At 30.7% G+C, this 11,354-nt stretch overlaps 2 protein-coding genes across 8 annotated transcripts in view; one reads left to right on the top strand and one right to left on the bottom strand.

Moving 5' to 3' along the window:
* Nucleotides 1-10,760, bottom strand: part of LOC108694176 (WW domain-binding protein 2) — a 16,399-nt gene extending 5,639 nt beyond the window's left edge. Inside the window, exons 1-6 of one of the 2 annotated variants that reach the window (XM_018203496.1) lie at nt 10,408-10,736; nt 9,739-10,073; nt 9,361-9,513; nt 8,707-8,877; nt 7,146-7,231; nt 6,175-6,556 (exon numbers count right to left, since the gene is read on the bottom strand). In XM_018203496.1, coding sequence (XP_018058985.1) covers nt 6,521-6,556; nt 7,146-7,231; nt 8,707-8,877; nt 9,361-9,513; nt 9,739-10,073; nt 10,408-10,463 — 837 coding nt within the window. In that variant the 5' untranslated portion in view covers nt 10,464-10,736 and the 3' untranslated portion in view covers nt 6,175-6,520. Of the gene's footprint in view, nt 1-6,174; nt 6,557-7,145; nt 7,232-8,667; nt 8,878-9,360; nt 9,514-9,738; nt 10,074-10,407 lie in introns of those variants that run through there. The other variant, XM_018203497.1, reaches the window with a different exon arrangement.
* LOC108694177 (ubiquitin domain-containing protein UBFD1) lies at nt 110-5,807 on the top strand. Of its 6 annotated transcripts, none has more exons than XR_001932068.1 (6): nt 110-191; nt 730-1,089; nt 1,180-1,370; nt 1,459-1,647; nt 1,730-1,960; nt 3,036-3,536. XR_001932068.1 is itself a non-coding variant. In XM_018203500.1 (5 exons), the coding sequence occupies exons 1-5, from the start codon at nt 179-181 to the stop codon at nt 1,838-1,840; spliced, it is 864 nt and encodes a 287-aa protein (XP_018058989.1). In that variant the 5' UTR covers nt 110-178; the 3' UTR covers nt 1,841-2,731. The 6 variants fall into 6 exon arrangements, 3 of the variants coding, with proteins under 3 accessions (XP_018058989.1, XP_018058987.1, XP_018058988.1); XR_001932070.1 differs by having other exon boundaries at nt 178-354; XR_001932069.1 differs by lacking the exon at nt 110-191 and adding an exon at nt 385-468.
* Nucleotides 10,761-11,354: the final 594 nt, after the last annotated feature.

Here is an 11,354-nt window from a genome sequence, read left to right as displayed (position 1 = left end):
TATATATATACATATATATATATTTTTTTTTACCTTTTTATATGTATATACATAAACGCGGTAGTGAGATGAGAGATTCAAAAATTCGAAAGTCATTCCGTAGAACGTGCGTCATCGATGTCACGATGCGTGACGCTCTCTGTGATAATTTTGATTGGTTAACGGAACACGGTTCAACATGGAGTACGTGGGTACGTGCTGAATCCTGTTTATTTTTCGTGCTTTCTGTAAAAATTTTCGGTGTTCGATTACTCTTTGTTCCTATTTTACCATCTTTTTTTTCGATCGCGTAACAAGTTCGACTGGCTGATAGGTGAATCGCGACATTTCGTCGAAACACCCTATCAATGTGTGGTGTGTATTTGTGTATGTCAGATAATTTTATGACGTTGATGCTCTAATATCATAATAAGCTCCTAAACTTGGAAGCGTGTATTTGCGGATTATCTTCAATTCCGATGCAACGACGTATGTTTGCGCCGTTTGGTTGCTGAAATATTTATTTCTTAAAAAGTTACAGCCATTTTTAAAGCGATTAACCTTTCACCGGTTAACCGTCCATTCGTACCTTCATTTGACATTCAACAAATATGACAATAATTAAAACAATTTGTCTCTGAGATAATTATTGTGCACAATCTGCGCAATCAACATTTTCACGAGAAAAGAATTTTAGGCTTTTGCCAAAGAGATGTATTATCATATTGAGATATATTTTTGTCTTCCTAGATACTGTAAAGAGCGACAATGACAGCTGTTGCAACTCGTCTCCTTGTCCAGAACTCGCGTCGAATCCAAAGTCCATTGAAAATTCGGCATTAGAGACTAAAGAAACAACTATGGAATGTGAAAACAATGTCAACAGCTCACAGGATGCTACCTTGCAAGAATCATCTACTGAGAATGTAGACTTTACAGTGATTTACAACAAACAGAAGATTAGTGTAAATTTTGCTTTGGATTGCACAGTTGCCGAGTTAAAGACATATTTGCAAAAAATTATCTCAGTACCACAAGCGATGCAGAAAGTTATGTTTAAAGGATTAGCCAAAGACGATCAGACTCTTAGAAACTTGGGAGTCACAAAAGGTAATAACCATACAGCTTGTCATTGCATAAGCATATGTTATTTACTCTTTGTCATTAATAAAATTACCTACTTGCTTTATAACAATTAAGGTGCCAAAGTCATGATAGTTGGATCAAAGTTAGATGATGTATTGGCTGTGTCAATTCCGACGAAACAAGATCTCATCGATGAGGCTGTTTCTTCGGTGAGCAAAGAACCTCTTTCGCAACAAAAAATCCATAGGAAAGTTTTAGATAAAGGTATTCCAGAAGATGTGATGCCAGGGATATTAGATAGCAAGGTTGTATAAACTGCATAAAGTTTTACATACATGTATACATTAATGAAAATGATTTTACTGCAACTGATTTTATTGATTAATTATATAGGAACCTTTGCCCGAATTTCCATTAGCTGGAATGTTAAACAAGTCTGGAGGGAAAGTCAGGTTAACATTTAAATTGGAGCAAGATCAGCTTTGGATCGGCACGAAAGAAAGAACAGACAAAATACCTATGAATTCGATAAAAGGCGTCCACAGTGAACCTATTCATGATCATCCTGAATATCATATTATGGCATGTATATCACTTTGAGAGCGTATCATAAATTCTGTAATAATCATTGAATATTTTAATAGTAATTTTCATAATTTAACAGGCAATACAATTAGGTACTACGGAAGCATCAAGGTATTGGATATATTGGGTTCCTGCGCAGTACATATCTGCTATTAAGGATGCTATTCTTGGCAAATGGTGTTACTTCTGATTGATAACCGCCGGAAATTTCGATTTCTGTAAAGCTTAATTAATCGGGTGTAAACATTGATACAAACACTGCTGTTACATTGACATAAAAACTGTCAGCTAGTCACACACATTTCTAACAGTAAGTAATAATTTATTTTGAGTTACGTTATCATTGCGGAGAATACCCAATAAACGTAGTCTGTCCCATTATAAAAATTATTTAGGTGACTAGTCTTGATTTATTGGGAAAAAAAAAGAATTTAATCACTATGCCAAATGTTTTATATTTTCATAGTCCAGATTTAAGTGTATACCTTGAATTTTTTGCACAGCTGAAAGTTAAATAGACAGTTTTACAATAAGAACTGTGATTAGTGAAACTTCCATAATTAATAATGTGTTGTGATAATATTACAAATATTTTACTATATGATTTTTTTTAATTTCATTTTTTTAATTTTTTAAAAATGTCTACAAATCTACAAATCTACAAATTTATTGAAATTTGCAAGTTTTAATCAAATTTTAAAAAATATTTAATTTGTTGATAAATCATTTTTACAATAAAAATATTTTGATTCGGATATCAAGATTTTTAATTTGATTTAATATATTATTTGTATTATTTTACAACCTTATATATCAACAAAACAATTTTATGAAATTTAGTTATATTTCAGTTAACCCTTTCGCTGTAAAGAGCATACATTTATGTCTTTAACAAGCGAGCGACTATTTAATGTACATATATAAGAACGTCTATATTTCTATTCCCTCCAGTTTTCAACATTTGTAATAAAAAATTTATATATCACAAAAGGTATTTATAATTAGATAATTACAGGCAAGTTAAAAAAAAAAATCATTTCGAATAATGAAATAAAATGTTTATAGTTCCCTCTTGTAAAAATTCTTATTAACATTGTTTACACCTGAAATATGTACCTTCTGCATACGAGCATGCCGTAGCGAAAGGGTTTAAGTCAACATTGCATTTGTAAGCAAACTTTTGAAAAGATCATTATCAATATAACTTATGATTTGTTATTACTCAATTATACATTTTTACCATTTTTAACATTCAGTTTATCAAATGATTTAATGTAATCACATGTGTAGACATGTGTATACATATTTGTACATTATTCAAAAACTGTTTGAAATCTATTCTTGGTACATGTTAAGTTTTAACAAAATTTTATTTTTTGTTGTAGCTGCAACAAAAAGAAATACACAACATGCGCGTTCGCCCGCAAAAAGCACACACACATACACATCTTTTATGAAATAGATTACAACACATTATATCGCTATTGGAACACATAATCTTTGTAAATAAAAGACCAGGATAAATTTCTGCATCATTACATTAACTTGACAGCAGAATAACAACGAATTTCGCGTTGAATGAAATAAAGAAATCCGTTCAACATTTTGTGATTGGCCTAATAATAAAATAACATGTAAAAAAGATCAAAATACTATATCACGATCTATAAGAATTATGCATAAAGAATTCATATATAATCTTTAACGTTGTAATTGCTGTAAATTAGATTTTATACATTTGAATCATGTAATCACAAGAATAAGATAAATCAAAATTTGTAGTAATATTTACGATACAGTTATTGTCGAGAAATCTATTTGAGAAGTCGGTTTGAATGAGACTTGTACATTAGTTGTGTGATGAAATAAATACTTCTGAGACTTTGTTTTTTAATGCTTCATTTTTTTTAATCGTAGTTCTATCCGCGCGCGTGATTAGGTAGAAATATATTATGTAAATAACAGATTGATATCAAATCTATATAAAATCTATATAAAATGTATATTCTGTCGATGTTAAAATTTTTTTATCTAAACGTACAACATAATAGAAATTGTTCTTTTAACGGAGGCAGAAGACACATCTGCTGAACATATGATGCAGGATGCAGGAAACATCTTGTTAAAGTACTTAGTCGTAACTAAAACTTCCATTCGTAAGGCAGATGTGAATGCCATTGGAAGGAGAATCCCCACCAAGTAGGACGAGAGATGAAAGTTTCCGCGTCGTATAATCGATAACAGCTCTGCAGCTCTCATAGTACGCGTATGTAATTCAAGAACTCGAGAAAGAGTGTTGCGTGCACAAGCAATGTAAATATGGACTATATTATTTATCGTTTGTATTATTTATATTTTAAACCGGTGATTTGCATAAAGATTACCGGACCATTGTGAGAAATGACAACGAAATATTTTTTTTTGTGTGGAATCTTGAATTTATAATTCAGATCTTCTGTAATCTTTTCTGGCAATGTAAACAACAAAGCCACATCAAGGTTTAAAGCAAATGATTCATATATGTACAAATATGCGGCGATGATAATAAATGTAAGTATCAGCGCGCAATGTTGGCACTACATTATAAGAGAGTATTAAAACGGAATACAAGTGGCAGCGCTATATTACAGTAATTATCATCATAATTAATTGATATTTATATATTGTCGAGACCAATTGAAATGCACGTTATTACACCGCATAGTACAAGAGTGAGTGGAATATTAAAAATATGAATTATATTCCGTATATTATATACATCAAAGTGAAAAATAAATTTAACTAATATCTACATTAAAAAAGTACAAATTCGAATAACTCTATTTAGCTTTCTATAAAGTTAAATAGGCGAATAAAGAATGAAATGAAAAGCGGAAATAAACGGATGACAAATTAATCAAGATCAAGGATTTATCTACATTACTTTAGAATGGTATCGCCAAAAAATATTGAAGAATTTATAGAAAAAGTATTTTTTAAATTAACTGAAAATTATATCCAACAAGGGGCTGTGATAAATGATTTAAAATCTATTACTATGACTGCTAATTCAAAAAGTGCCAAGAATCGTAGTTTCAGAAGGTGTTCGAAGAAATTGCTGGTGATGTTATTAATGCCATTTCTTTACGGCATGTTTAATAGATATGTTTACAATAATATAATTAAGAATTTTCAAGGAACTCGATGCTTACTACCGAACAATTATCTTATCTGGGAGTTTACAAGACCGATAACTAATTGCGATTACTGTCGCGACATCAAAACGCCGCTAATCTTGCCGAATTTGACTAAAGAGGAATTCCGCTTTTATTCCTATTCGTCCCGACCTATGATAATAAAGAATGCAGCCTATGATTGGCCTGCGCATAAAGAATTTACTTTGGACTTTTTTCGGAACTTGTACGAGCGTATTGAGGGTGCCTACGAATCAATAGAGGAGGAATGTCAGTTTTTGCATTTTAAAAGTAATTTCGCAAACCTGCGCGAGGTATTTGCGATGAGTGAAGATCGAGCGTCACATCGCGAGGGTGAAGATCCTTGGTATGTCGGCTGGAAAAATTGTCATCCACAAATTCTAGATATCATGAAGCAATTTTACAATATACCTCACTTTTTGCCGGATGATGCGGAAATTCCTTATAGCAATTACATTTTCATGGGCTATGAGGAAGGTGCCGTTATGCATGTAAGTTTTGTAGCCGAACCATCTATTTATATATTGGCATTGCAAAAATGTGTCATCAAGATACTTACAAATCTTTTTTCAATTCTGTTTTATAGTTGGATTACATATCGAGACTCATGTGGCAAGCTCAAGTAATAGGTAGCAAAACGTGGACCGTGGCTCCAACACCGGAATGCGATAGCGAATGTAAATCTTTTAAATTTTCCGTCAATGTAACGGATATCGTACTATTGGATACGCGGATTTGGTATCACAGTACTCACATCGAAAATGGAAAACTTAGTTTGACAGTCACCTCAGAATACGGATAGACTTTTAAAACTTTTTACGTATTCCAGAGCATAATCTATAACGTACAAAAATGGCTTGGATAGGATTCTAAGCAGTTGTTTTTTTATCTTTTTGCGAATATCGATTGGAGAAATTGGATACAATATATGCCTTTTAACGTCTATTATGCCATTATTCGATGTTTTTCGATTTTTTGTTATTGTAACGAATAAAATTATATTGTTAAATGATAAGATTTGAACACATTTTCAATGAATAGCTATTGAGTTCACACAAGAGAATATTGTCTTCTAATATCTAAACTATTTGTTATTGAATATTGTAAATTCATCTCCTTTTCCCCTATTAGAAGACTACATAAGTTTCATAAAAAATATATTCAAAGATTGATACTGATCTTTGTTTTGATGCTTGACTATGTTTATAGTATCGCAATTAATATATTTTTTTATAACTTTCAATAAGGATTTAAAAAATTTATAATAAATTCATGGTTATACAAATCATTTTTACGTATTTACATATGTGTAAACATTTATTTCATAATTATATAGACTCGTGTGAAACACAACAATACAATTGTTTTTAAGAGATAACATGTACAAGAAATTATTGTTAATATATATTCGCGTTAATACATAGCAATATTGTTGCAGGAGTATCTGCAGTAATACCTGTGTAACCTGTGCTTTAATATTGCATAGCTATAATGAGAAAAACTTGGTGTACCTTTAACCATCAACTTGAATCTATGTATCCAGATTCAAGAGTTGTAACAAACATTGACAGTTTGTTACGTTAAATGCGCGACAGCATACAAATTTGCAGTATTTACCTAAAGTGGAATGTATATCGATTACACTATATAGTTCGCTTGTGTAATGCGATATATTTTCACTGATATTTCTTCGTGTAGGCTGGTGGACTTTCCTGAAATATATCAACAAACATTATTATTATGTATTTATACATAGAATTCTATATATATAATGACCCGTATTCAAAACGCATTTTTATCAATAAGTACGCGTTAACATCATGAAGGCAATTTGAACATAGATGCATTTGTTAAAATTACAATTTCAAATATACCTTTCTATATAACATGTATGAGAAATGCCCAATCTATATAGAAAAAAATAAAAATTCTATCCCTAATCTATATAATGCTAAGTATTTATGATTATCATGTTGTGTGCCATAGATAAGACAATCTGTATTGTTGGCGATAAAAAGTACAATACAAATGGAGGTTGATAAAAATGAAGAAAAATGAGATAAAATATCCCATTTTATCAAGTACATTAAAGAAACAGAAATATTAAAAAACAAAAAAAATATTTTTAGAAAAAGAAACAATTTTATGAATAGAATTTTATAATTTTATATATTTTATTAATTTATATTTATATTTTTATAAATAAAAATTAAAATATACATTTTGTTTTTTTTTTAATACTGCAGATTCATAAACTTTTGAATATCACCATAAATATTTTGTAATTAAAACATAACTTACGTAATATTCTGGTGGTGGAACATAAGCGCATTGAGGTCTATTAGGATCATAATATGCGCTCTGCGCAGCTTCAGCAGCCTTTGCATCTGATAAAAAAATGGCAATGTGGAATAATATATTTCAATACAAGTTAAAAATAAGATGTCACATTATTACCGTACCAAAAATTTTAATGACATTTTTTGTTAAATTGAAAAACACGGGTTTCTTAACAAAATGTCAATTTTTTTAACTATAACGAAAATAGTTAGCGTCTTACAAATTAATTATGGAGGTGCTTATGGCAACAATAGTATTTATTAAAAAAAATTTAGCTATGTATAAAAGAGATTTAGTGCAAAAGTTAAAAAATAGCAAACTATTATTTTTCATATTTTTTATTTCATGTTAAATATCAGATTAAAAATCGTCAGCGGTTTTAAGTTTTAAGTATATCATTAAAACTTAATGTAACGACGATAAATTATACATAATTATGTATTTTTTATAGCGTTCTTATTATAGTATCATTCTATTATAGTATCAATATTAAAATACATACAAACATAATTCCTGTTTGATGTTTTGAATTTATTTTGTTCTGGCATTATTTTATATATCAAGTTTTAATCGTTTCCTAATTGCAAAACGCGTGATAAACAATGAAATATTTATCTATGCACTCATATATATCTGAAAAATTATATTTGAAATACACAACATAAATGGGTAATATAACACGAATTAAAAATGACTTGAAGCACACAGTCTGCTAAATCTGTCTGCCCAAGCCGTTTACTGATCTACTGACAACTACGAGATAATAATTGAGTGAAGTGAAAGCCAATCTCATTTCAGATCGAGTAAGGACATGTTACACAACCGTATTGCTTAATATTTCAAACTTTCAAATTTAGTGAGTATGCACATTAATTCTTTAGCTGTCTTTCCATTTAAAAATGAAATCTTGAATTGATAGGTTTGAATAAAAACAGTAAAAATTGTCTTTAATCAATATTTAATATTATATTATATATGTATATATATATATATTAATATAGTACACGTTTAATATATATAACGTACACTATATATAACTTTGCGGAATCAACGCACGATGACTGTTTATATTCAATACAATTGCGAAAAGCATATTTTTAAACGATTTTTACTAAACTATTTGATATTTAGAAAAATATACATATTGCACAAGCGTATATATTATTCGCAAAGAATGTTTAGCGCATTTTCTTTTGTAATTTTTTCGAAGTTTATTAAGTTACTTATCATAATTTATAATTTTGATATATATATATATATATATATATATATGTATATATATATATATATATGTATGTACATATATGTATATATATAATTTACAACACATATACAGGTATATATACATATATATGTATTTATTATAACTCTTAGTAGTGATGTGGGTATGGATTATAAGATCCCGGCTGCTGATTGTAAGGTCCAGGCTGCGTATAAACGTTTTGCGGATATGCCGAATACGGTGGTGGATTAGGCGAATAACCGCTATAAGGTGGTTGTCCATAACCACCAGGATACGCACCTGCATGGGACATCGGCTGACTATTGTAATTTGGATTGGCCCATCCGGGAGGAGCTCCTGGTTGTCCTACTGCGGCTCCGGCGCCTTGATGTTGTGGGCCGCTCGCGTATCCGTATCCAGGCTGTATTCCGGGATACGGTGGCGGACTGTCTGTCATAAAGACTGTATTTCCTAGAAAAGAAGCAATATGAATTTTATATACAATGAGCTTTTAAAATTGTTCAATACAAGTGTATTCTAAAATGATGAAGGAAATGAAATCTCATTATATGTTAATGTTTCAGAACTGTATACAAGATTGACTACTGATATGAATTTTTACAACTTTTAAGTTTCAATATATATTATAATATGACAAAGTATACGCTTGTAATATTATTTTAATATTGAAACCAAAAAATTTTTTCTTGTGCATATGCATCAAGTATGCTAAATAGAAGTATATATGTTGTTTATTTTACTTTGGATAGCAAGCTAAATCTTGCTATGAGAATAGCGCAATAAAAGATTGCATTATAGAATTACTTGCGTAAGAAAGATTATGATCCTGAGTATAATTGCATTATACTCAGGATCATAATCTTTCTTATGCAAGTAAATCAATAACTTTGGAGATATCAAATCAATATAGGAAATTAAAAAGCCAATATTAACCTGGTGGAACATCTGGGAATACATTAGTTGGAGGCATCCATCCATAGTATCCAGTTGGAGGAGGTTGATAAGCTGAAGGTTGTGCCGGATACCAATCAGACAATGGAGGCGTATATGGTGGTGGTGCATCATTTACTGGACCATTGCGTTGAGCTAAAAATCATGAATATAATGAAGACATTTTATATCTTGCTAAAGTCAAGCTAAATTGATAAATTTGTCTTTAGTGTATAATAATTATTAATCTTGTGTCATGTTTTTGATATATAAAACATATAAATGTACATATATTTTGATATGGAAAATACATAGCTTAATATACTGAAATATTTCCAACTGTGTAAAATACACACTTTGCATCAATTATATTTATCTTACCCATTGCAGCAGCTCTCAGCAAAGCTTGAGCAAATTCCACTGCGCCACCACTCTTGAATCTCAATTTAAATTTGCATTCTCCAATCCAATTACCATTTGGCTGAGCACGGCATTTGCCTCCTATATAATTAGCACCAAAAACTGGCTGTTCCAGTCCTACTTCGCTCAGTGTAATAAATGGAAAACTAAATGACTGCATTTTTTCTTTGTGATCTTTAGCATTAAAGATCATTCTATGTGTTGTCAAGTACAATCTGCCATGCTTTTTTCCAATAAATTCTGGTTGTTCTTGTCCATGAAATTCCATATTGACATTGTCACAGAAGAGTATGATGCTAGAGATAATTAAATATTAAAAGTTAGTTGTATTATTGCAAGATATTGTGCAAGTTTTATATTAATTTAATTGGTACAGGTATTGCAAATGTGATTCCGTGGACGGAATGGGTAATTCATTCGAATAATTAAAATTAAACGCGATTGTGTAATTACACATTTGTGATAAAGTAACAAGGATTTGGAACAATTGTAGGCAGAAAGCTATGATGGTATTGCACAGCAGAAGTCATATCGAAATTCAAAATAGATAATTTTACGATTAACATAAATTTCATTATGCAATATATGAATGAAAATAGCAAATTATTTAAATAGGTTTTCATTGCTTACCACTCGCCAGAATGAAGAAGAACTCCGCCGTTGGTGTGTGCCGTATTCAATGACATATTCTCCTCGAATTAACGTTTGTGATGAATGACAAAACTGCAACGAACGTTGATAAACGTCGTTGATATCTGTCGATGATTGAGTCTCTTCCAGACTCTCCTCTTAGAAACTGCTGGAAAACGAGATTATTCAGAGTGATGTTACGATATCACTTCCAGATGATAAATGGCGAATAAATGAGATAGTGTGTAATAATGTGGCGTATTAAGGCGATTTATTGATAATAGCCATGTTGTTTTTCGGCTATTTCTGATTGGTGAACTAATAGTTCCACAATGTTCTCAGTATCGTGGCCAATTTTTGATTGGTGATTGTCGCACGTCCATTTCATTTCGACGTTTTTGATTAGTGTCCCTAGAAGTAGAGAGAGCGAAACTAGCCATTCGGGGGTTTCACGTGATTGGTGTCACGTGATTTGTGTTCACCAAGTTGTGTTCCAAAACTCGACTTTGTTAACCTTGGGCGTGTTCAGATTCCCATCTAGGAATCATGTCATCCTTGTTTAACTTTCGGTAAACAATAAGGATAGGTGATACTTGGGTGGCACTCTCAGGTGGGAATCTGAACACAGTCCCGAATAACATTGGTTTTTCCAACATAAACGGTTTCTTCTACCAATATTCTCTAACAGGCTCTTAATAGTGAGATATCGATTCTAAAAAATCGATTCTCAGAATCGATTCTTTCTTTTAGGTTCGATTCTTAACAATCGATTAATTGAAGGAAATTGAAAGAATCAATTCCGAATAATCGATTCTTTCTTTAGCAATTTGTAAATAAGATTATAATGGATACAATAATTAATAAAATATGTAACAATATTTGTAGACGAGATACAATATATAACTAAATCAATTCACTGATTTCAGAGAAAATATAATTATTGTTTA

Source organism: Atta colombica, unplaced genomic scaffold, assembly GCF_001594045.1.
Source record: "Atta colombica isolate Treedump-2 unplaced genomic scaffold, Acol1.0 scaffold116, whole genome shotgun sequence".
Taxonomy (NCBI): Eukaryota; Metazoa; Arthropoda; class Insecta; order Hymenoptera; family Formicidae; genus Atta; species Atta colombica.
The sequence above is the reverse complement of the archived record's forward strand: the minus strand, read 5'-3'. Positions and strand labels throughout refer to the sequence as shown.

Bases quoted from the DNA above. Each gene is read 5' to 3' on its own strand.
- LOC108694177 (XM_018203498.1), top strand. From the start codon at position 4,580: ATGGTATCGCCAAAAAATATTGAAGAATTTATAGAAAAAGTATTTTTT. The intron at 5,336-5,430 runs GTAAGTTTTGTA...TCTGTTTTATAG, and splicing joins AGGAAGGTGCCGTTATGCAT to TTGGATTACATATCGAGACT.